The 25,482-nt window shown below is 55.7% G+C and overlaps 1 protein-coding gene across 4 annotated transcripts in view; it reads left to right on the forward strand.

Annotated features, from left to right (window-relative positions):
- The first annotated feature begins 13,355 nt into the window (after positions 1 to 13,355).
- The window catches only part of LOC100087340 (nitric oxide synthase 1 adaptor protein), a 52,656-nt gene continuing 40,529 nt past the window's right edge, over positions 13,356 to 25,482 (forward strand). For all 4 annotated transcript variants that reach the window (XM_039914320.1, XM_039914321.1, XM_029080999.1 and 1 more), the window contains exon 1: positions 13,356 to 13,507. In XM_039914320.1, the coding sequence (XP_039770254.1) occupies positions 13,403 to 13,507 (105 nt within the window). In that variant the 5' untranslated portion in view covers positions 13,356 to 13,402. The remainder of the gene's footprint in view (positions 13,508 to 25,482) is intronic.

Genomic DNA, 25,482 nt, shown 5'->3' on the forward strand with positions numbered 1-25,482 from the left:
GCTTGTCCGAGGTCACCCGGCAGACGAGGTTAGAACCCGCGACTTCTGACTCCCGGGCCCGGCCTCTTGCCGAGAGGCCGCGTTGCTTCTCAGTGGGCGGGCGGGGATGCGCCCCGCCAACTCCCCCAGAACGGACAGAGCGGACAGAAGCGCTTTCCTCTCGGAGCCTCGATTTCTCCATCTGTCCAATGGGTACGCATCTCCCAGACTGCCACTTGTCTCTCTTCTACCTCAGATGTCTCTTCTGTGAAATGGGGATTGAGACTGTGAGCCCCTTGGGGGACCTGGACCGTATCCAACCCGATTAGCTTGTATCTACCCCAGCGCTTAGGGCCGTGCCTGGAACATAGTAAGCACTTAAGAAGCACCATTAAAAAATAATAACACTTATTAAGCACTTGCCTGGGGCAAAACACTGTACTAAATGTTGGGAGATGGATGCCGTCTAGCCACGGTCCCTGATCCCTAAGGGGTTCACAGTCTGAGTATGAGGAGGGGAGCTCCGCGTGAGCAGGGAACACGTCCACCGACTGCGTTCCGTTGTCCTCTCCCAAGTGCTTCGTACAGTGCTCTGCACTTAGTAAGTGCTCAATAAATGCCACTGATTGATTGGGAGTGTGTGTGTGTGTGTGTGTGTGTGTGTGTGTGTGTGTCTGGGGGGGAAGGGGGACGTTGGCAACAGATCCACAAAGAAAGATGAGCCAAAATGCAGAAGACCATGGAGCCATGGGGAGGCATTTATTATGGTAATATTAATAATTGTGGTATTTATTAAGCACATACTCTGTACCAAGCCCGGCACTAAACGCTGAGGTTAAGGACAACACAATCAATGCAGTCTTCTGCATACTTTGGGGGAAAAGACAATGTGTTTCCCTCCCTGGGGGGGGGGTCTAAGCCAGAGTCAGATAAAAGGATTTGTTTCCTTATCTCTCCTAGATTATAAAGCAGTGGAAGGAATGGACTATGCCTTCAATCTATGGTATTTATTGAGCGCTTACAATGTGGAGAGCACTGTACCAAGTGCTTGGGAGAGTACGGGGAAGCAGCATGACCTTGTGCACAGAGCATCGGCCTGGGAGTCGGAAGGTCGTGGTCTAATCCCGGCTCTGCCGCTTGTCTGCCGTGCGGCCTTGGGCAAGGCCACTTCTCTGTGCCTCTCTAAAATGGGGATTGAGATTGTGATCTCAACATAATAATAATAATAATGTTGGTATTTGTTAAGCGCTTACTATGTGCCAAGCACAGTTTTAAGCTCTGGGGTAGATACAAGGTAATCAGGTCATCCCACGGAGGGCTCACAGTCTTCATCCCCATTTTACAGAGGAGGGAACTGAGGCCCAGGGAAGCGAAGTGACTTGCCCAAGGTCACTCAGCTGACAAGCGGCGGAGCTGGGATTAGGTCCCGTGTCCTTCTGACTCCCCAGCCCGGGCTCTTTCCACTGAGCCACGGGACAGGGACCGGGTCCACCCTGATTTGCTTGTATTCACCCCAGCGCTTAGAACAGTGCCTGGAACATAGTAAGCGCTTAGAGAAGCAGTATGGCTCAGTGGAAAGAGCCCGGGCTTGGGAGTCAGAGGTCATGGGTTCGAATCCCGGCTCCGCCACTTGTCAGCTGTGTGACTGTGGGCAAGCCAATTCACTTCTCTGTGCCTCAATTACCTCATCTGTAAAGTGGGGATTAACTGTGAGCCTCACGTGGGACCACCTGATGACCCTGTATCTACCCCAGCGCTTAGAACAGTGCTCCGCATATAGTAAGTGCTTAACAAATACCAATATTATTACTAACAACAAATACCCTTATTATTATTATAGTTGTTGTTAGAACCTGGCACTCTCCCAATACTTAGTCCAGTCCACTGTGCAGTGCAGGAGCTCAGTGCATGGCGTCGATGATGCCCGGTCTCCTCCGGATGATGCCCGGAGGAGACCGGGCAGGCGACTGGAGGTCAAAGAGGGGTCGGGGGGCAGGACCGGCGACCCTCGTGCCCACGGGACCACCGGCCTGGGTGCAGGCTCCGCTCCACTTTCCCGCTTTCTTGCCACCCGAGGGCCGGGTGAGGTTTCCATCCTAGGGCCGTGGCGCCCCTTTGTGGCCAACCCCCTGACCTGACCAAGCATCTCCACCCAAGGAACACCCGGCCAGGCTCTTTTGACTATTAAAAGTTTACTAGGTGCCCAGCTCTGTGCCGACCGCTGGGGTAGATAGAAACGGAACACTTAGTACAGTGCTCACGTAGTAAGCGTTCAAGAAATGAGATCGATCGAGCGAAAGACTGAATGACCTTTCCAGTGGTCCAGGGAAACGATCCCCAGCTACAAACCATCACTGGGATCCTGTCTTCTACCTCTTGGGAAGATGTTTATCAGAAAAATGGAGGGACCTTGGAGAAGGTGACCAGAGTGGGGGAAAGGAAAGAGGGAGGGTTCGGAAATAGGCCTTCTCCTATATCGTTTTCTGTCCACGTCATCTGGCTTCTTTCGAGAGGAAGGAGGGAGCCGAGGAAACTCGTTCGCCTTGTTACGAAACCCAAAGAGCAGTGACTTCGGCCGGGAAGGCCCTGGAGAGGGGCATTCCCTCTGCTCCCTCTATCCCCCTTCACCTCTCCGCAGCTAAACCCTCTTCTCCCCCCTTTCCCTCTGCTCCTCCCCCTCTCCCGTCCCCTCCCCTCGGCACTGTACTCGTCCGCTCGACCGTATATATCTTCATCACCCTATTTATTTTGTTTAATGAGATGTACATCACCCTGATTCTATTTATTTGCTCTTGTTTTAATGAGATGTTCTTCCCCTTGACTCTATTTATTGCCATTGTTCTTGTCTGTCTCCCCCGATTAGACTGTAAGCCCATCAGTGGGCAGGGACTGTCTCTATCTGTTGCCGATTTGTACATTCCAAGAGCTTAGTACGGTGCTCTGCACATAGTAAGCGCTCAATAAATACTATTGAATGAATGAATGAATTCTCATGCCCTCCCTCCTGCCTGGAACTCCCTTCCCCTGCACATCCAGCAGATCAGAGCTCTCCCCATCTTCAAAACACTTCTGAGAGCCCACCTCCTCTTGGAGGCCTTCCCTAATGAACCTCTCCTAGACACCTATTTTCCACTGCTACTGCCTCTTCATTATTTCATTCATTTAATCACATTTACCGAGTGCTCACTGTGTGCAGAGCACCGTACCGAGCACTTGGGGAGAGAGTACAATACAACAGTACATATATAGTCCCTGCCCACAACGAGCTTCCAGTCTAGATGGGAGGAGACAGGCATTGATATCAATAAATAAATTACGGATTTGTGCATAAATGCTGTGGAGCTGGGTGGGGAAGAACAAAGGGAGCGAGTCAGGGCGACACAGAAGGGAGTGGGAGAAGAGCAAAGAGAGGGGGCTTAGGGAAGGCTTCTTGGAGGAGGTGGGCCCTCAATAAGGCTGTGAAGTGGGGGAGAGGAATTGTCGGATTTGAGGAGGGAGGGTCTTCCAGGCCAGAGGCTCGACGTGGGCGAGGGATCGGCGGCGAGATAGTCGGGATTGAGGCATAAAGAGAAGGTTAGCTCCAGGTGTGCGGGCTGGGTTGTAGTAGGCGAGTAATAAGGTGAGGTACAGTTACCTCATCTGAAAAATGGGAACAATGCGACTGGGAGCCCCTCGTGGGACAGAGAATGTGTCTCTGATATCCAGTGCTTAGTACAGTGCCTGGCACACAGTAAGTAAAAATTGTGGACAAGGAAAGTGTCTGTTATATTTTTGTGTTGTACTGTCCCAAGTGATTAGTACAGTGCTCTGCACCCAGAAAGTGCTCAATAAATATGACCGACTGCACTCTCCCCAATCCGTAGTACAGTGCTCTGCACCTAGTAAGCGCTCAATAAGTACCACTGATTGATCGATTGATTATCAAGCCCCGGTTAGCCCGGGACCTCTCTCCTCCCGACTTATTAATAAATACCAGTGATCGATAAACACCACCGATTGTTTGGCTGGTTTGGCCTCTCGTCCCCCGCCCCGGCTGAGGGTCAGTGCTGAGGAGGGGCTGCAGGGGGAAGGGCCACTGAGGCCTGCGGGCTCCACTTAGAAAGCCTGCGCTCATCCCACGAGTCGCCCAACTCGAGGCTTAGAGGCAAGAGCACAGGCTTGGGAGTCAAAGGACACGGGTTCTAATCCCACTCCGCCACTTGTCTGCTGGGTGACCTTGGGCAAGCCACTTCACTTCTCTGGGCCTCAGTTAATGATAATAATAATAATGTTGGTATTTGTTAAGCGCTTACTATGTGCCGAGCGCTGTTCTAAGCTCTGGGGTAGATACAGAGTAATCAGGTTGTCTCACGTGAGGCTCACAGTTAATCCCCATTTTACAGATGAGGTAACTGAGGCACAGAGAACTTAAGTGACTTGCCCACAGTCACACAGCTGACAGGTGGCAGAGCTGGGATTCGAACTCATGACCTCTGACTCCCAAGCCCGGGCTCTTTCCACTGAGCCACGCTGCTTCCCGTACCTCGTCTGTAAAATGGGGATGAAGACTGTGAGCCCCACGTGGGACAACCTGATTACCTTGTAACTCCCCCAGCGCTTAGAACAGTGCTGGGCACATAGTAAGCGCTTAACAAATACTATATTTATTATTATTATTATTATCCCTGATTGGCTGCAAGTCCGCCAGGTGGCACTCCATGCATGCCCCCGAAACAAATACCCTCACGCTCTCTCTTTTTCCCTCTCTTTCCCTCTCTCCCTCTCCTTCTCGCACCCCCACCCCATCCCATCAGATTCCAGCAGTCTAAGGAAGGAATTCCACATGGGAGACTGCGCCTCTACGACACGTGCAATTATCACGTTACATCAAGTTGTGGATGTAGAGACCAGCCTTCTCTTCTCCAGTCTTACAAGAGACCGCCTGGACTAGGGAGAGCACGGGCCAGGGAGGCAGAAGACCTGGGTTCTAATGCCGGTCCTGCCACTTGTCTGCTGGGTGACCTTGGGCAAGTCACTTCACTTCTCTGGGCCTCAGTTCCCTCATCTGTAAAATGGGGAGTAAGACTATGAGCCCCATGTGGGACATGGACTCTGTCTAACCTGATTAGGTTGTACCTACTCCAGTGCTCAGTACAGTGCCTGGCACATAATGAGTGCTTAACAAAAACCATAAAAGAAAGAGAGCGAGGCACGCACAGGGAATTTTCCCCAGTACCTGTCTGAGCTGGGATGGAGTGGGCAGAAAACCCCTCTAGTGCTTCTGTTGCATCTCTCAAGCGCTCAGTACAGTGCAGTGGACCCAGGGGCTGGATGCTCAGGAATTACCACCGCTGCTACTAATTTTATTTTAAAATATGGTACTTGTTAAGCTCAATGCACCAAACACAGTTCTAAGCACCGGAGTGGATCCGAGTTAGGTTGGATGCAGTTCCTGTCCCACATGGGGCTCACGGTCTAAGAAGGAGAGAGTGGGATTTAATCCCCATTTTACAGATGAGATAAATGAGGTAAAGAAGAGGGAAGTGAGTTGCCCAAGATCCCACAGCAGGCAGGGATTAGAACCCAGGGCGGGTAACTCTCAGGCCTGGGATCTTTTTACCAAGTCACCCTGCTTATACGGTTCCCATTTTTCTCTTCAGAGAAAGAAGTCTTTCCCACTTCTTCCCTGCTCTGCCGCGGGAGGCCCTGTGCCGTCTGTTCCGTTCCAGGTCTCCCGGGAAGAGGAAGAGGGCAAGTGTAGGAAGGATGCCGGGCCCTCCAGGGCCCTCAGTTCCGAGGGAGCCCACGCGTGACCGAAAATCGTTTCCTCGCTCCCAGTCTCAAGGACGGCCCCTCCCTGCATCGTCGACTTGCAGTTTCCTGCCCCGGAGCTGCTTCCAGTCAATCAATCGTATTTATTGAGCACTTACGGCGTGCAGACCATTGTACTAAGCACTTGGGAGAGTACAACAGATTTGGTAGACACGTTTCTTGCCCGTAAGGCGTTTACAGTCTAGAGGAAAAGGCAGACGTTGATTTAAATAAATGAATTATGGATCTGTACGTAAATGTTACGAGGCTGAGGGAGGGGTGATTAAAGGGTGAATCTCCAAGATCAAGAGTGATGCAGAAGGGAAGTCTCAGTATTGGGAAATAAATATGATTGATTGATTGATTTGAGGAATGCTTCCCCTGTCCTGCCGGACAGAGAGGTATTCCAGCTGCTCCAATAATTACGATAGGGATTAGGTGTTCCTCCCTACAGTGGACTGTGATAAGCACTGGGGTAGGAACAAAATAAATCAGAATAGACACAGTCCCTGGCCCAGGCAGGGCTCACACTCCAAAGGATAAGGAGATGAGGTCTCTCATCTGTACAACTGGGTGTTAATAACTCCCAGTTATACAGATGAGGAAACTGAGGCACAGAGAATAATAATGTTGGTATTTGTGAAGCGCTTACTACGTGCCAAGCACTGTTCTAAGTGCTGGGGAAGGTACAGGGTAATCAGGTTGTCCCACGTGAGGCTCACACTTTTAATCCCCATTTTATAGAAGTTAATCGACTTGCCCAAAGTCACCCAGGGGGATAGTGGCAGGGAAGCCCGGGCCTCCCGACGGCCTGTCCCGGGCTTTTACCCCTAGATCTGGCTGCCCCTCACCACCGCCTCTCCCACCCCACCCCAGCATGGATTCTAGGAAGCCACAGCCAAGAGGTGGGGGAAGAGGCCAGCGGGGAAGCCAGAGGGCTTTACTCTGGAGATTACCAGCCCTTTTAAGGCCAAGAGGCAGTTGGCAGTGATGGGAAGCAGGCTAAAGCTGGATTTGGATAAAGCAGGGTCACTTTACCAGACCGCCCTCCTGAAATGCTCAGAAAACAACAGGGTTTGCTTTTATTAACACCCAGGGCCTCCCCTTTCCTGCAGAGTTGGAAAGATAACAAGTGTGTGCGTGCGTGTGTGTGTGCACACGTGTGTGTGTGTGTGTGTGTCGTGGGGGGTGGGGGTTGGATGACAAGGGGAGCTCAGCTAATCACATCTGGGCTGGCTGCTTCTGACTTTTCACCCCCAACCCAAAGTCCAAAGGGAGACAATGGGTCACAGAGAACACCAGCTCGCCTTCTTCGGCGCACCCGCTTTTCTCTATAGAACATCTCCAAGGTTTGGAGTTTTGTGTGGAGGTGCTTTGGGGTTGATAAGACAGCCCCCAGACTAAGCCCCAAAGGCCTTGGGATGGATTCGGCGTGAGGGGGTTGGACCTTTGATAGGGGGTTGGGTTGCACTAACCCGATTTTTACCTCCCCAAAATCATTACTTTTTTAAACGGGGGTGAGACCTGTACCCCCCGCAGATGTAATTTTAAAAACTTGTTGAGTTTTCTTCCCCCCGGGGGAGTGCTGCAGCACCACTTTTCCTTAACGCCAGATCCTAGCTCCCCAACCCCCCACCCCCTCGTTCTGGGAAAGACTGAGTGGGTGTGGGCTTGTGGACGTGGGTCTCTCACCCCTCCCGGCCTCCTTTTTCTACTCCCCCCCTCTGCCTCCTCACTCTTTCCGAGAGTGTCTGCCTGCTTGTCTGTCTCTAGCCTCTGCCTGTCTGTGTTTGTCTCTGTCTCTCTCCCCCCACCCCGTCTCTACTATCTCTATGGGTTTTTGTCCCACATTCTTTCTGACTGTCTCTGTTTTTTCCCTTCTCTCTAAATTTTTGTTGGTCTCGCTCTCTCCCCCAGTCTCTCCCATCTCTCCCTGTGGGTTTTGGTCCCACATTTTTTCTGAGATTCTCTCTGACTGTCTCTGTTTTTGCCCTTCTCCCTCTGAATATCTCTCGGTCTCTCTCTCTCCCCAAGTCTCTACCCTCTCTCTCTGTGGGCTTTTGTTCCACATTCTCTCCGAGTCTCTTTCTGACTGTCTCTGTTCTTTCCCTTCTCTCTCTGAATTTCTGTTTCTCTCGCTCTCTCGGCCCCTCCCCACAGTGGACACCAAGGGGACATAAAATAAGGGGAAATAATAATAATGTTGGTATTTGTTAAGCACTTACTATGTGCAGAGCCCTGTTCTAAGCGCTGGGGTAGATACAGGGTAATCAGGTTATCCCACGTGAGGCTCACAGTCTTAATCCCCATTTTACAGATGAGGTCACTGAGGCCCAGAGAAGTGAAGCGACTTGCCCACAGTCACACAGCTGACAAGTGGCAGAGCCGGGATTCGAACCCATGACCTCTGACTCCCAAGCCCATGCTCCTTCCACTGAGCCACGCTCCTTCTCTACCGAGAGAGATTCACAGACAGAAAAAGGGAGAAAGGAAGAATACGAAAGAGAGAGGAGCAAAGCGGGGGAGAGGGAGAAAGGAAAAGAGGAGATGAGCAGAACAGCTGGAAAGGGGGAGAAAATAGCCAGAGAGAGACGGAGGATCCAAAGAGGGGACACCCCGCCGGGGCTGGGCCGCCCCGATTGATTGATCGATTGATTGACTGCTACGTTGAATGCCTCAGTGCCCCGTCCCCCCTGCCCTGAGGAGGCCAAACCCCGTCTGTGGTGGCCAAGGCCTGTCTTCCCGCTGGAGCTGAGGGAGGAGGGACTGTCCACTCTTTATGAATTCCAGCCCGGTGAGAGGAGTGGGGCGGGGGTCTCTGGGTCCCCGTGGGGTCTTGGGACAGCTCTGGCCCCTCATGTTCAGCCGCGTGGTCTAGTGGTTAGAGCACAGGCCTGGGAATCAGAAGGACCTGGGTTCTAATCCCAGTTTCTCCATTTGTCTGCTGCTGTGTGGACCTGCATAAGTCACTTCACTTCTCGGGGCCTCAGGTGCCTCATCTGTACAATGAGGATTAAGACTGGTAGAGAAGCAGCTTGGCGTAGTGGATAGAGTACGGGCCTGGAAATCAGAAGGTCATGGGTGCTAATCCCGCCTCTCACCCTTGTCTGCTGTGTGACCTTGGGCAAGTCACTTCGCTTCTCTGGCCCTCGGTTGTCTCATCTACAAAATGGGGATTGAGACTGTGATCCCCACGTGGGACAGGGACTGTGTCCAACCTGATTTGCTTGTATCCGCCGTAGCGCTTAGTACAGTGCCTGGCACACCGTAAGTGCTTAACTAATACCACAGTTATTATTCATTATTATTACCTTCTATCTACTCCAGCGCACAGAAATAATAATACTATTATAATAACGCTGGAAAAGCAGCGTGGCTCCGTGGAAAGAGCACAGGCTTTGGAATCAGAGGTCATAAGTTCGAATCCCAGCTCTGCCACTTGTCAGCTGTGTGACTGTGGGCGAGTCACTTAACTTCTCGGTGCCCCAGTTACCTCATCTGTAAAATGGGGATTAAGACTGTGAGCCCCAGGTGGGACAACCTGATTCCCCTGTGTCTACCCCAGCGCTTAGAACAGTGCTCGGCACATAGTAAGCGCTTAACAAATACAAATACCAACATTATTAATAATAATGAATATTGATGGTATTTGTTAAGCGCTTGCTATGTGCCCAGCACTGTTCTAAGCGTACAGTGCTGGTACATAGTAAGCATTTAACAAATGCCACATATCATGATCATCATTATTATTATTATGTTCAGCTGTCGCAAATGGAATCGTTGAAGTTGAGGATCGTGTGTTTCTGGGTCTGTCTTCGCCTTGGGCTGCACAAGCTCTTGGAGGGCGGGAGGCGGGGGGCGGAGGGGTGCGGGGGCTGAGTCTAATTAATTACCACTCCCACCCTTGTCCAGCTCTCTCTGCCCAATGCAGACGCTCGTTAACTTGGATGACGATGATGGTGATGGTGCGTGACAGGCCGAGGGCAGGAGGGGCAGGGAGAGACGAAGGGCCCCCAGCAAACAGCCAAAGGAATGGGAGCGGGGAGGGAGCCCACGGGACAAAAGCTGACGCTAACAGGGGAAGACAGAGAGGAATTCTGGGGGCAGAGGTTCAGGAGCTGAGGAACCGGGCGGAGGATGGCAGTGGGGCAGGGACAGATGGTAGGATGGAGAGGGAGGGAGAGGAGTAACCAGGCAGACCAAGGGTTAGGCCGCCGCCAGAGACAGCTACAGAGGAGGCCAGGGCCCCGGGGGAGAAGGTGGGAAAATATTCAGCCTTTACAGCCTAACTCCATTAGATTTTTAAACCCCTTGGAGGGGCAGGGAGCAAGTGTTTTTCTTTTCCCCAAACTCCATACCATCACCTTCCTTTCATCCCCCCCTCCCAGCCCCACAGCACTTCCGTCCATATCAGTAATTTATTTATTTATGTTTGTCTCCCCCTCTGGACTGTAAGCTCACTGTGGGGGGGAATGTGTCTGTTATACTGTACTCTCCCAAGCGCTGAGTACGGTGCTCTGCACTCAATAAATACAATCGACTGCCTGACTGATTTACCGTCGGTTTTAAAACACTCAATCCCCCTGCCCCCTCCTACCTTAACTTGCTGCTTTCTTATCCAACCCAGCCCACACACTTCACTCCTCTAATGCCAGCTTACTCACTGTACCTCGATCTCATCTATCTCACGGCCGACCTCCCGCTCACGCCCTACCTCTGACCTGAAACCTTCTCCCTCTCCATATCCGACGGGTGGTCGCTCTCCCCACCTTCGAAACCTTATTAAAAGCACGTCTCCTCCAAGAGGCCTTCCCTGACCAAGCCCTCGTTTCCTCTTCTCCCAAGATATTCGGGCTGGGAAGAGTCCCCGGGCCACACACTACTCACACTTTTAGAGGGAGGGAGAGCAGGCGTTATTATCCCAATTTTACAGAGGAGGAAATTGAGGGCCAGAGAGTGCCCAAGGTCACCCAGCAGGCCGGGGCAGGGCGGAGATTACAACCGGCTCTCCTGACTCCCAGCCCCGGGTTCTTTCCCTTAACTTGTTCCACGGCACACATCCCACACACATAATGCACACTCTCAAGTTGTGATTCATTAAGCTGAAACCAAAGATGTCACTGACTGTATGGCCTTAATTCACCCTCAACTGGTGGTATTTATCGAGCGCTCAGTGTGCGCAGAGCACTGTCCTAAACAGTTGAGAGAGTAGAGATGGTAGGCACAATTCCGACCCCGAAGAAGCTTATCGTCTAGTGGATTGATTTTCACACTTTCCACACCCCTCACCTTATAGACATCAAATTATGGTAACATATGATCTCGCCGCTTGGAGAGTAAACCGGGGTGGGGAGAAAGCAAATTTGCGGGCTGCAATCAAAACCTACGTTTATTTCATTAAGCGAATGGGGAAATGGAAGGAAAAGAGTTAAAGTTTCCCATTTCAGTGAACTTGTGGCATTATCTGAGAGGGGGGTATTCTCAGATCTCAGAGACACTGGCCTGTAGAGAGGTTGCACCAGCCAAAGTGAATGTCTCTGTTTGTTTTTATAAAAAGATCTCAGTGGTGCCTTTCTCCGGGAGACGGGACTGGGGACTTCTGTTAATATATGGGAACGTAACACAGCCTCTCCGGCATAATGTGCGTGATTAACTTCTCTGAGTCTTCAGCACGCCGTTATTTAAGGAAACAACCCATGGGTGGGACATTTGTGTCAGGGATCTGAGCGACCGGAAAAGGAGGAAGCCCTGGCTGGAAAGGGCAGCGGTACATCCCGAACGGTGGAAACGGGAGAGGAAGGAAAGTCCCTTCGGCGTGTAACACGGTTCAGGCCCGGTCACGGACGGCTCCCAGGCCGGGACGGGAAGCAGGTTACGAGCGGCGGAAAGGTCGTGCTAAGCTACGTGCCACCACTTCGCTGTGAACTTTCCAGTCACTTAGTACAGCGCCTCCACCCCAGCGGGTGCTCGATCACCAACTCCGCCGTCATCCGTCGCCCTGACTTGCTCCCTTTGCTTTCCCTCCCAGCTGTGATTTTATTTATCATCTATAGGTGTCTGTTTATATTGACGTCCCTCTCCTCCCCTCTAGAGAAGCAGCGTGGCTCAGCGGAAAGAGCCCGGGCTTGGGAGTCAGAGGTCATGGGTTCGACTCCCGGCTCTGCCGCTCGTCAACTGTGTGACTGTGGGCCAGTCGCTTCACTTCTCTGTGCCTCAGTTACCTCATCTGGTAAAATGGGAATTAAGACTGTGAGCCTCACGTGGGACAATCTGATTACCCCGTATCTACCCCAGCGCTTAGAACAGTGCCCCGCACATAGTAAGCGCTTAACAAATACCAACGCTATTAGACTGTGAGCTCGTCGTGGGCGGGGACGGTCACCGTTTCTCGCCGTAGAGTACTTTCCGAAGGGCTCCGTGCGGCGCTCCGCACACAGTGAGCGCTTCGTAAATATGACTGAATGAAAGAATCATCGCTGCAGTGACTCGGAAGCCGGGGGGGCTGGGGGAAGAGGCCTGGGAGGGCCAGGGTAGGGGGGTGCCCGTTCATACTGATGTCTGTCTCCCACCGAGACCGGGAGCTCGTTGCGGGCAGGGACGGTCCCCGTTTCTTGTCGTGTCGAACCTTCCCGAGCGCTTGTTGCGGTGCTCCGCACCTAGTAAGGGCTTAATGAATTCATTCATTCATTCAGTAGTGTTTATTGAGCGCTTACTCTGTGCAATGGGGCAACAGATAGAGACCATCCCTGCCCAATGACGGGCTCCCAGTCTAAACGGGGGAGACAGAACAAAATGAGACGAGACCATCGAGCTAAACAGAATCAAGACGATATACACCTCATCACCAAAATAAATAGGGTAATAAATACTATGTACAGACGAGCGCGGTGCCCAGGGGAGGGGAAGGGGGAAGAGCAGAGTGGCAGAGGGAAAGGGGGCGGCTCGGTCTGGGAAGGCCTCCTGGAGGAGGTGAGCTCTCAGTAGGGTTTACGATTGAATGGCTGACTGACCGAATGCAGTAAGTCGGTTGGCAGGGGCCTGGGGGGCGAGGGTCAGGGCACGGGGACCCCCGTCTCCCGCAGGCTGGGGAGGGGTGGGGGCTCGGCGCAGGGGTCCCTGGCCAGCAGGAGGGGCGGGAGGGGGGGGAGGAGGCCGCGACCCCCGGAATGGAGGGAGGGATGAGGGGAGGAAGGAAGGGAGGGAGGGAGAGATGGGGGGAGGGGGGAGGTCGACCCCCGGGCTGGGGGGAGGGATGAAAGGAGGGGGGAGGGAGGGAGGGGCCAGAGCCGTTGGGGGGCGCGAGGGGGGTCCCGAAAGGCGGGAAAGGCTTGACGGGCCGACCGGCCGAGGGGCGGGGGCGGGTCCGGGGGAGACCCCGCCCCCCGAGGAGGAGCGGCCCGGCGGGGCGGGGAGGGGCGGGCCGGGGAGGGGTGCGGAGGGGAGGGCCCGGCCGCTCGGCCCGCTGACAGCCGCCCGCCACCCCCGCTCCCCATCGCCCTCGCCAGCGCCGCTCGCCCCTCCGTCCGGCCGTCTGGGTCCGGCCGGCCTCGGGGGCTCGGGGGGCTCGGGGGGCTCGGGGTCTGGGGCTCGGGGGGCCCCGCGCTCGGCGGGCCGGGGCCGCGGGGAGGCCGCCATGCCCAGCCAGACCAAGTACAACCTGGTGGACGACGGGCACGACCTCCGCATCCCGCTGCACAACGAGGACGCCTTCCAGCACGGCATCTGCTTCGAGGCCAAGGTGCGGCCGCCGGGAGGGCCCGGGGCCGGGGACCGGGGGCCGGGCAGGGCAGGGCAGGGCGCCCGGGGACGGGGGGTGGTGCAGGGGCACAGGGGGTGGAGGGGCAGTGAGTGAGGACGAGGGGTTGGGGGCGGAGGGCGCGAGCACGGGGGGTTGAAGGGCAGAGAGTGAGGACGAGGGATGGGGGGCAGAGGGCGCGAGGACGGGGGATTGAGGGGCAGAGGGCACGAAGACCAAAGGGTGGAGGGGCAGAGGGCGTGAGGATGAGAAGCTGAGGGGAAGAGGGCACGAAGACAAGGGGCCGAGGGGCAGAGAATACGAGGAAGAGGGGTCGAGGGGCAGAGAATGAGAGGAAGAGGGGTCGGGGGGCAGAGAACGAGAGGAAGAGGGGTCGGGGGCAGAGAACGCGAGGAAGAGGGGTGGAGGGGCACAGGGCGCAAGGATGAGGAGCTGAGGGGCAGAGGGCGTGAGGCCAAGAGGTTGAGGGGCAGGGCGTGCGAGGCCGAGGGGTTGAGGGGCAGAGCGTCCGAGGCCAAGGGGATGAGGAGCCGAGCGTGCGAGTACAAGAGGTTGAGGGGCAGAATGCCCAAGGCCGAGGGGTTGAGGGGCCGAGCGCGCAAGGCCGAGGGGTTGAGGGGCGGAGCGCACGAGACCGAAGGTTTGAGGGGCAGAGCGCCCAAGGCCGAGGTGATGAGGAGCCGAGTGTGTGAGTACAAGAGGTTGAGGGGCAGAGCGCCCGAAACCGAGTGGTTGAGCGGCAGAGGGCGTGAGGACGAGAAGATGAGGGGCGGGGGACGCGAGGCTGAGGGGTTGAGGGGCAGGGCACGCAAGGCTGAGGAGAAGGGCGAGCAAGGCCAAGGGACAGGGCACGAGGTGTCCACTCTGGGTGAGAGTGCACGTGGGAGTCCATGGCGTGAATGCGCGGGCCAAAGTGTGGCATGCATGAGAATCCGCCTAGTGAGTGTGAGTCCGCCCTGGGTGAGCGGTAGGGGCAGTGCGGGAGTCCACCGCGTAGGGGTGAGTCCATTACGTGAGTGTGAATCCGCTGGGTAGCTTAGTACAGTGCCCTGCGCACAGTAAGCGCTTAATGAATACGATCGAATGACTGGATACGTCCTCCGTGGGTGTGAGCCCGTGGGAGTATGTTATCGAAGGCCCTGAAGTCTGAGTGAGAGTCCTGTCACTGTTGAGAGTAAGCATCTGTGGGAATGCACATAATTGTCTGTGCTTGGGATGGGGGCTGGATAGGTGAGCGCGGCCATGGGTGATGGATGGGCGATCCTGAGGTTTGGACCCTCCCTCCACAGTTCCCTTAAGGGGTGGTTTGGATCCTTGGCCGCTGGGACCCATCCTGCCCCAGGGTCCTCACTTCGGGGTAGGGGCCGGGGACCACAGGAGGCCTCCCCGACCCACCCCCGCCGGGGACCTGCCGGCCTCTCTGCCCTCTGAGACCGGGGGCCCCCCGATGTTCCGGCCGAGCCTCCGTCAACCCCACGCACGTGATATCGGGATGTGCCCCTCCCGGGAGGACGGCTGGAGGTTTCTGGAAGTTGGGATCGGCAGCTCTGACACCTGTGTCCTTGGGAAGGGGGGGGAGAGGGAGGGTGGCGGCGACCTCCCGCCGGCAGCAAGGCGGACGTCAGCAGCTGGTTGAGAGCTGTTTTGACTGGACCCAGAGACTCTCTCTGAAGGACCGGGCACACTGGCAAGCCGTGCCCTGGGCACGCGCCCCCATCCCTTCCTGTGAGACCGAGCCATCCGGCAAGACTTGAAACCCTCCGGGGGGAGGTGAGGGTTAGGTTGGCCACCCCTGTCCATTACTGCATCTTTTCCCTTGCAACCACTGTGCTTCGTGGGAGCGGAGAAAGGCTTATTACCTGTGCAGGTGAAGTGGTTTCTGCGAACCCCGCCGGAGAGGGTCCCAGAGTTTGTGCCACCTCACCGCGGAGCTTCTCACTTAAGCAAGCTTCTCCATCAGCAAACGCTTTCTGATGTACAGCCAGAAATTCCCCGCATCTTCCGCCCTTCTGTCTCCCGTCTGGGTGGGAGAAGTGACAAGCAGGGTGTTTTGTTCTACCAGATCGGGCCCCGTGCTTGTCCTGGAATTTTTTTGGCACCGGGAGGATTTCTGCTTCTCCCTGTTCCTCCTCTTCCTCGTGGCTCAGAGGCAGCCGGTCCTGGCCTGGGAAAAAGAGAGTTTGTGGGAGCCATGGAGCTTGCCTTCTACCTCCTCCGTTGCCCTCTCCGAAGCTCTCGGTACAGCAGCGCTTTGCTCTCTGTAGGCATGCTAGAACAAATACCAACATTATTACTTACAATGGTGATGGGATTTATTAGGCGCTTACTAGGTATCGAGCACAGTGGTAGATACAGGGTCATCGGATCGGTCCCATTCCCTCCCCGAGGAGCTCAAGGTTCAAGGGGGAAGGAGAACTGGTGTTTTACTGCTCATTTTATAAATGGGGAAACGGAAGACTAGAGAGGTCAAGTGATTTACTCACGGTCACATGGCAGGCAGGGGCAGAGCCTGGACTAGAACCTTTGTGTCCTGGTGTCCGGTCTTCTGCTCTCTCCCCCAGGCCACGAGATACTATCGGTTGACCTGGGATGGTTGGGTTAGTCCTAAGCGGGTGTCTTTTTCCCCTTCCCTTCCTGGCCCACATTCAGCCGTAAGCATGGGGCGACCCTGGTGGGTGCAGGCCAAAATGGCCCCAGTGCCCCTCTCCGAGCAGTGCCCAGTCTCGGCCTCGAGGGAGGCCCCGCTGGAGAAAACGATTCCCGTGGGGACTTGTGGGGGTCCTGGGGTTCGCAGGGCGAGTGGGACCAGACCTCGTGAGTGCTGACGGGCCTCCCGTAACCACTCTGAAGCTTCAGTCTTCTCTGTAAAATGGCGTTCAAACCCCCGGTCTCCCTCCCTTGGACCGTGATCCCCATGCGGGACGGTGAACGGTGTCCTCTGCCATCATCTCGTGTGTACCACAGCGCTTAACATGGAGTAAGTACTTACTAAACGCCGTCGCTAATAGAACCTCGTACTTCTCGGTAGGTCCGGGAGTGAGAGACTGACTATAAAAGATGAGGGAACTGAGGTACGGAGAAGTGAAGCGTCTTGCCCGAGGTCACACGGCAGGCACGTGGCAGAGCTGGGATTCAAACCCAGGTCTTCTGACTCCTAGCCCTGGGCTCTTTCCACTAGGCCGTGCTTCTTCTCCAGGAACGGGAGCTTATAGTCTACTGAGTGCCCTTGGGAGAGTCCAGTAGAGTTACTCATGATTCCAGCCCTCAAGGAGCTTATAAATGGAGCAGGGAGACTGAACTACAGATGAGAGGAAGGAGAAGTGGATGTGTCGATGACCGAGTGCTTAAATATATAAACTGCTGTGTATATAAGCACTCTGTGAGTTTGTGAGTATACAGGTGCTGAAGTGGTTGTCGGGAATTCAACCTGTGGGGAGGAGAAATGAATCTGGGAAGGCTTCAAGGAGGAGATGGGTTTGCAGAAGCTCAGTGCCCAGCGAATGTTCTAAGAGGTCCCAGTCTTTCTGTCACGTCATGGCTGAGGGTCATTCATTCATCCAGTAGTATTTATTAAGCGCTTACGGTGCGCAGAGCGCTTGGGAAAGCACAGCACAACAATAAAGAGCGATAAGCCCTGCCCACAACGAGCTCACAGTCTAGAGAAGCTTCGTGGCCTAGTGGAAAGAGTGTGAGCCCGGGAATCAGAGGACCTGGATTCTAACCCCGGCTCTGCCACCTGCCTGCTCTGTGATCTTGGGCAAGTCGCTTGAGAAGCAGCGTGGGAGTCCGAGGTCATGGGTTCGAATCCCAGCTCTGCCACTTGACAGCTGGGTGACTGTGGGCAAGTCACTTAACTTCTCTGTGCCTCAGTTACCTCACCTGTAAAATGGGGATGAAGACTGTGAGCCTCACGTGGGACAACCTGATTACCCTGTATCTACCCCAATGCTTCGAACAGTGCTCTGCACACAGTAAGCGCTTAACAAATGCCAACTTTATTATTATTATTATAATTATTACTTCACTTCTCCAGGCCTTGATCTGTAAAGCAGGGATTCAATATCTCTTCTGTCTCCTACTTATACTGTGAGCCCTGGGTGGGTTGGACGCTGTACCCGATCTGACTGTCTGGTATCTACTCCAGCACTTAGTACGGTGCTTGGTGCAGAGTGAGCACTTAATTCCAATGATGATTATTACTATAATAAAGTACATTTCAGCTGCTCCCATCTCTGTTGAATTTCTTCAGCCTCTGCCTCTCTCTCCCTGACGGCAGCCGCCACTTTGAATCAGACCCGGAGCCTCCCGGGGCCCAGCAGAGATGACTAACAGAACCTCCTCCACCGGCCCTCACTGGACCGGCCTTTTTCCCCTGCCAAATCGCTAATAAGTCTGCAGCATTTCAAATGGATTCTCCCAGCATGGTGGCACCGTGTGGAGAATCTAATCTGGGAACACCTGTGGTTTGAGGGGTCAGGTCTTCCTGAAAGCAGGCTGCGCATGCCTGTGTTTTCCTGTGTGTTATAATAATAATAATGATAATAACCGTGGTATCTGTTAAACACTAACAGTGTGCCAGGCACTGTTCTAAGCACTGGGATGGAGACAAGCAAATCGGGTTGGACCCAGTCCCTGTCCCAGATAGGTCTCACGGGCTTAATCCCTGTTTTACAGATGAGGTAACTGAAGCACAGAGGAAGTGAAATGACTTGCCCAAGGTCACACAGCAGTCAAGTGACAGAGCTGGAACTAGAACCCAGGTCCTTCCGACTCCCAGGACTGTGCTCTGTCCTCTAGACCACGCTGCTTCTCTATGTATGGATGTGCATCTGTGTGTGGGAGAGAGAGGGAGAGACACACTCTATTTTTAAAGAGCAGTGTTTTATTTGCAAGGTGAAGTAGGATTCTGCCTCATCTCCCGGGCCTTTCGACGGATAGCCAAACCTCCCGGGGGACGGCACCCTCATTGGCCAGGGGAGCTTAAAGGCGCTCCTTTGGTGGCCTGTGGGGGGGAAGGGGCTGGACCAGCGTCACCTGGGTGCTGCCCGTCGGTACGCCTGGCCCCAGGGACGTGTGGGAGACCAGCGGGACTCCCCACAGCCCAACCGACTTGGGCGGCCCCCGGCCTCCAGCTCCATGCGCCCAGATGCGGCCACCTCCCCCAACTTGGGGTCTCTCTTGCTGGTCCTGCCCCGCGACTAGCCGGAAGCTGGCCCCCAGTGAGCACTGCAGCCCCACGGGAGCCGGGATCATGGGATCGTCCTCTCCGGTCACCGCCCACTAAAAGGTGCGGGGGGGCCGGAAAGCTCCCTCCTTTTTTTATGGCATTCATTACGCACTTACTATGTGCCAGAAACTATTCTAAATGCTGGAGTCATTAGATTGGAGACAGTCCCTGTCCCGCATATGGTTTCTGCTAGAGGCCTTCTCTGATTTATCTCTGATTTTCCTGTCACAGTGCCCTGCTCCCACTTTCATTCATTCATTCATCCAATCGTATTTATTCAGCGCTTACTGTGTGCAGGGCACTGTGCTAAGTGCTTGGGAGAGTATAGTACAACAATAAACAGACACATTCCCCTCCCACAACGAGCTCACTTCAGCCCCATCCCGCCACCTAAGCATTTGGGCACTCACTACCCCCCAGGGCCTATGTCCCTATCTTTATACCCCATTACTCTTTCCTATCTGTGGGTCCCTCTCTCCGGCCAGACTATAAGCTTCTCGAGGGCAGGGACCATGCCTACTAATGCTAAAGGATTCTTCCAAGTCCAGTGCTGGGTACCCAGTAGGCACGGTGTAAATGCTATTGATGGATGGATTGGAGGGAGTCCGGAGGAGAGGGGCAAATGTTACTAACGAGGGCGGAAAGTAGACCCGATGAGGAGTTGTTCTAGGAATTCGGATTTCATCTAGAGAGGGAGATGGTCCGTGGGTAATTGACCAACAGGCAGTGCCCTCTGCCTGATGAAAGGAAGGGAAGGGAAGGGGGTGGGGAGAGAGAGAGAACGAATGCTTGCACTGGAATGAGGCATGCCTTCTGGCCGTCAGGACCATAAAACGCTGAAACGTGCTACAGAGGGAGATTGTCAACTCCTTCACCCTCAGGCCCTTCAAGAAAGAATAGAAAAAAAACCCATCTGTTCTGGGTGATTGAATCGTTCCCCTGCTTGGAGGCAGAGGCTTGGACCAGATGACCTCTTGAGGACCTTCCTTTCTGGGAGTCTAGACCTGGCCGCTCCCATGCCGGCCGGCTGGTTCAGGCACCCCCCCCTCCACCCCACTCCCCGCCCCCACCAACCCTCCTTCACTTCCTCTTCCCCATCCCACCGCCCTCCCCCAGGACTATCCGATCCTTCCTTCTTCCTGGTTCTCCTTTGGCTGGCAAGAGGCATTGGCGCCGAGGCATTTCACTTTTCGGCGGGGAGAAGATAAATGTCCTGTGCGGGCCAGGCGACAGACAGCAGATCAGCTCGCTCCGGTGCTTTGTTTCTTATAAATGCACACAACCCGTGTGGCGGTGGCTGCTGCGCTTCCTGCTGCATCGTTGGTCTTCCCTCTTTCTGGGTCGGGATGGGCCGCAGCTCCCGGAGCCCGGCCTCGATTCCGGGAGGAGTCCGGGGCTGCCCCCGCCAGGCCCGAAGCCTGAGGTGCTGATGGCCTGGGTGTGGTGGGGCATCGCTGGCCCCACTGGGGGCTGCCCCACCGCCCCGTGGTCAGAGGGTGCCCAAATCGTGCCCTAAGCGCTGCGGGCCTGAGCCACCTGCCGCATATTCCAGGCACCTGTTGGCTGATTTGGACAGGGTTGAGACTCCAACCTCCGCGGTCAAGGTCGCTTGGCTCCCATCCTTCCCCCCACCCCCACCCCCTCCGACCGAGGACTTTGTAGCCTTGCGGGAGGAAGGGAAGAACCTGGTTTTTGTTCTGTTGTTGTGGGCCAGGAATCTATGCTCCTTCTTGGCAGGTGCAGTGAAATCCAAACGCGGCATTAAGATTCCCTCTGGGCCGAGAGAGAGAGCTATCCTGGGAGGGTGGGTATCGGCCCGGCCCCAGCTGCTTCCTCTCCTAAACAACATTAACCGGTCCCAGCCCGGCCTTCCCTAGTCTGCGAGGGCCCTCCTGCTCACAGCCCTCGGTTGCAGCGTGTTCTAGCTTTCGCGCTTATTAAACGGAGGGTGGAACTCCCACCTCCCACCCCAGAAAGCCACCTCGGAATCCTTCAGCAGTACCGACTGAGTGCCTGCCGCTCATTCATTCATTCGTTCATTCGATCGTATTTATCGCGCTTGGGAGAGTACAACACAACGAACAGACACCTTCCCTGCCTACAACGACCTCACAGTCTAGAGGGCGAGCTGTGCCGGCCACTGAGCGCTTGGGAGAGTACCAACAGGGTGACTAGACCCGACTTCTGACCTCGGGGTATTCTGTGTGTAGGGAACTGTACTGAGCGCTTAGGAAGTACATCAGATCTGTGCGCAGGACACTGTTCTGATCGCTTTGGGGAGTACAACAAAGTGAGTGGACTCGATCCCTGCCTTTGGGGTGTACAGTATTCTGTGCGCCGAGCGCTTCGGAGGGTACTACAGAGTAGATCTGATGCCTGCCCCGGAGGGACATAGAGTCTAGCGGTTGGAGTTGGTCCCTGGCTCCTAATGTGATCGGGACGTGTGGGTGAAGCGGAGGGGCTGTAGCCTTTGGGCTGGATAGGCAAAATGGAGCCAAAGGGAGGGCCATGGGGGAGAAGGGGGGTTGTGGAGGGGAGGAGCTGACCCTCCTGGCCAGGAAGAATGTCATCCCCCTCTCCGCGGTCACCCCCCAGAACTTTGGGGTCTGGCTGGCTCAGGCAGGTCCTCCCAGATGAGCGGGGTCTGGTCTGGAGGGAAAGGGGAGGGAGCCGGAGGGGAGAGTCCCCACCTTCCGGGCCGGTCGTCCGTGGGGCCCGGTCCAGCGGGGGATGGCCGTGGCGGTGCAGCAGTTGGGGGCGGGGGCGGGCGGGGGGATTTCGGGAGAGGAACCAGGCCCGTGGCTTGAGCTTTCCCAGGCTTGGGGAGGGTCTGTGAATGGAGCAGGAGCCCTGCCCTGCTGGGGAAGGAGTAACAGCAGTGTGGGCTCCAGTGGACCCTGGAGCTGCTCAGGTTACCTGAGATGGGTGGTGGGGGAGAGGAGGGGAGGGGCTCTCCAAGGAGACCTTAGTACAGTGTGTTGCACACAGTAAGTACTCAAATACAATTTTAGGAACTGAATGAAGGAATCTGCAGCAGGTCAGGAGCTCCTGCAACTCCTTCTTACAAGACTCTCCTCTCCCCTCCCCTGCCCTCCTTTCTCCTCTCCTCTCCCACTTCCCTAAGGTGTTGAAGAGGCAGGCGCCCCCTCCCACACACAAACACACACACACACACACACACACACACACACACACACACACACACACACACACGCCCCACATCCTGTCTTCCCTTCCCCAGCTCCCACAAGGGGATGTCACCCCTCCTGTTTCCTCTCCACCCCATTGTTTGCAAGGAGGCCTCAGCAAGTCTGGTGTTTGAGGTGATGGCCATCCCAGACACCCCTGCAAAATTCTCCTCCCTCCCTCCCTCCCTCCCTCCCAGCCGGTGTGACTTCTGTTTCCTTTTGGAACTATCCCGGGGGAAAGATCCGATGCGAGGAATCTGACCAAGTTCCCTGTTCTGAAGAGCTCCAAATGTACGTCTTTCTGGCCCGGGAGCCCCCACCCCCCGTCCCTGGGAAAGCCCTGCCTGCTTTCCACCCTCATGCGCCAGATGAAAAGTTGGCACCGTTGAGCGGGGAGCCTTGGCAGCCGGGCACGGCCAGGGAGGGAGAGTGCCAGGGGACCTGCAGTTGGAATAGGGAAATGGATGGGGGGTGCGGGGAGCATTGAGAAGGGAGGAGCAGCTGCTTCTGGGGTGTTGCATGCCGACACCTCTCATGGAGAGCATTTTGAAGAGGAAAATCAGGTTCTGACTGGGGAGAAGGAGCTGCAGAGGGCCCACTATCTGATCCAGGGGAAAGTACCAGGCGGCTTGGCATCTACACTCACGCCTGGTAGTTCCTGGGAGGGAGGAGCTCTCTCCCACTGGCTGGAATTGGGCAGGAGAGCGGGCAATATTTGCTGAGCGTCTTGGGTGCCGCGCGCTGTACTGAGAGCTTGGGAGAATGCAGTAGTGTTAGTAGACATGATCCCTGCCCTAAGGAGCTTACAGTCTATAATGTATAGAGCCCTGAACCAAGCACTACAGAGTGCAAGAGAGTAAGAAGACCTGATCCCTGCCCTCAAGATGCTTACAGTCAAGTGTATGTGGAGCACTACTCTAGGCGCTTGGGAGAGCTCAGTGGAGTTAGTGGACCCAATCCCAGGAAAGTCAGCTAGTCCACCTGAACCTGACCCGCACCCCCTTGGTCTGAGGGTGGCACCTCCATCCTGAGAGGATCCTGGGAGAGCTGTCCTTCCTTTCTGTCGTGAGAGGGACGCTGGGCTTCCCCTTCCCCTCCTCCTCTTAGAAGACCATTTCAAAGCACTGTGGTTGGCTCCAGTGGGCTTCTCGTCCTGGGTAGTTCTGGAGTGCTGGAGCGAGGTGAGAAGGCCCATTTCCTGCCCAGGGTGGGTGGGACCGAGGATTGCTCCTGTCGATCTCGATCGCGTTAGTGCTGGATTAGGCCCCCGGGACTCCGTCCTCCGTGGGTATCTGCCAGCAGGTGTCCCCTGGGGCAGGAAGACCAGCCCTCTCGCCTTCCCTCCCTCCTGCTTCTTGAAGATGGCCGAGGGTCTGGAGTGGCTGTTTCCTACTGTCTGCTTGGCAGATGGGGCCTGCCTTCCTACTCCATGAGAGCGTAAGCTCCTCCAGGGCCGGGATCTCCGCTTTGAGTTCCGTGGCGGGTCCCAAGTCCTCAGTGATTTACTTCAGCACACACAGGTGCTCAGGAAAGGAGGTTCCCCCAAGAGGTGACAGTATTGACTTTGAGGTCCGAATGATGCCTAGGGTGCCTGCCCTCCAGGAGATATCGGCCCTGGAGGGTGCAGGTCCATTTTGAGAGGACCTCGCCCCTCTTGGTTGGAGCGGTCTCTCTCTTGAATCGGGCAGGGGTCCACCGTGAGTGGAAGGGGTGCCAGGACACCGTGGGCAAAGTGGGAACGGACCCCCCGGGCAGTATGGACGGGCATCCAGGTTGGGACCGTCCGGGTTCCCGCGGAGTGTGAGGACCTGACCTGGAAGGAGTCAGGCAGCAGTGGGAACTCTGAGTTTGAATAATGTGATTCACCTACCAGGAAATACTGGCTGGGGGGGGGGGGGGGGGGCGGGCAGCTCGGCACCACCTGCAGGGGTTCCATCTCTGTAGGAGGGAGAAGATTTTATGAGTCACCCATCTGGAGGAGAGTTTAAAGGTTCTCAGAGTCGGGCAGAAGAGTTCAAAGGTTGCTTGGGGTAATTATGTTTACAGTAAACTCCCAATTTTGGGATTAAGTTTCACCCTGAGCCTTCCCCTCCCTAGTGTTCAGGCCCCCAAGGCCTCTCCTCCAGCCCCCTCATTCTGGAGGGGACCAAAAGGCCGGGGGCCCCCTCCCCACCGGCTCTGCCGAGACCTGAGCCGAGGTGGACGGGGGAGCCGTGACCTACTCTCTCCCCGCCTTTCCCAAGACCGCCCCGTTTCCTGGGGGAGGGGTGAGCCTCGACAGCCTGGGCTCCCAGGCTCAGAGAGAAGCTTGTGGGGGACCCTGGGGGCCAACGGGGTGCCAGAGAGAGGGCCGGGTGGGCTGGTAGGCCGGGAAATCGGCTGTCTTGGCTGCAGGGGAGAGAGGACCCAGAAAGACCCTCCCGTCCCTAATGACCAGCCCTCTGCCTCCAGCTCCTGGTAGCGTTCCCTCACCAGCAGCAGCTGAGAGCAGGGTGACAGGAGAAGGGGAAGACCAGGGGGCTCAGCCATGGGGGTTCCGGTCTGGATGTAAGATGGAAGTTGGATCCCTGACAAGGGTGTGAGGCTGCAGGGCCAGCCTCAACTCCCCCTCTCCACCTCCCCCCGGCCCCTAGGAGGTCCTTTCTCTTTCCCATTTCCCAGCCGAGACCTAAGGCCACCTCTGCATCTTCCTTCTTGGACTTGACTCTGTGGCAGGCTAAAAGGACGTGTGCCGGTTGAGCCCACTTGTGGAGCGCGCAGGGTGTGTGGGGATCTGGGTGTCGGCAAATGTTGGCACGGTGCCTCTACTTATCCGTTTGTTGGTTTGATGTCTTGTCTCCGTGTGGCTCTCTCTCTTTCCCTGTTGTTGGGTTTGCTAATTGCCCGTCACGTGATGCACGTCCATTGACATCTGGCCATATCTGTGCGCTAATGTGTATAGTTTGGCATGCTAGTCATAGAGGAGATTCTGCCTCTGGGCATCACCGAGCGTTCCCAGTGGTGCAGAGGGGGCTCCGAGGTGACGATTGGCTGGGAGGGATGGGATCTGGCAGGAAAAGGAGCCGAGCGGGGATGAGAGCGGAGGGAGGGAGTGGTGGAGGAGGAAGAGGAGGGAGTCAACGGGACAAGGAGGTCTGGGCTCAGAGAGCCTGGAGCCCAAAGGATCAATGGGAGGAGTAAAGTGGAATAAAGGTCGTAGTTGGAGACGGTCTGGCTCCTGACGGGCCAGGACCCCAAGAGGGTGGTGTGTGGGATGGGGGCAGTGCCTAGGAGCCCTGGAGTGGAGGGCAGGGCAGGGCACTTTTCTTTGGAGGAATTTTTATCTCTTTAGAGAGACAGGATAGGTCCCGAACACCCTCCTGGCTGCCCTGGGCCCCCTGTCGTGGTGGCTAGTCGTGACTGTGGAGGGGCCAGACTGGTTCGGCAGATCCTAGTGGAAAGACCCCAGGCCTCAGTTGTAATCCAGGCTCTGCCACTTGCCGGGTGACCCTGGGCAAGTCGCTTCACTTCTCTGGGCCCCAATTTCCCAATCTGCAAAATGA

The sequence above is a fragment of the Ornithorhynchus anatinus genome, chromosome 16 (assembly GCF_004115215.2).
Source record: "Ornithorhynchus anatinus isolate Pmale09 chromosome 16, mOrnAna1.pri.v4, whole genome shotgun sequence".
Classification (NCBI taxonomy): domain Eukaryota; kingdom Metazoa; phylum Chordata; class Mammalia; order Monotremata; family Ornithorhynchidae; genus Ornithorhynchus; species Ornithorhynchus anatinus.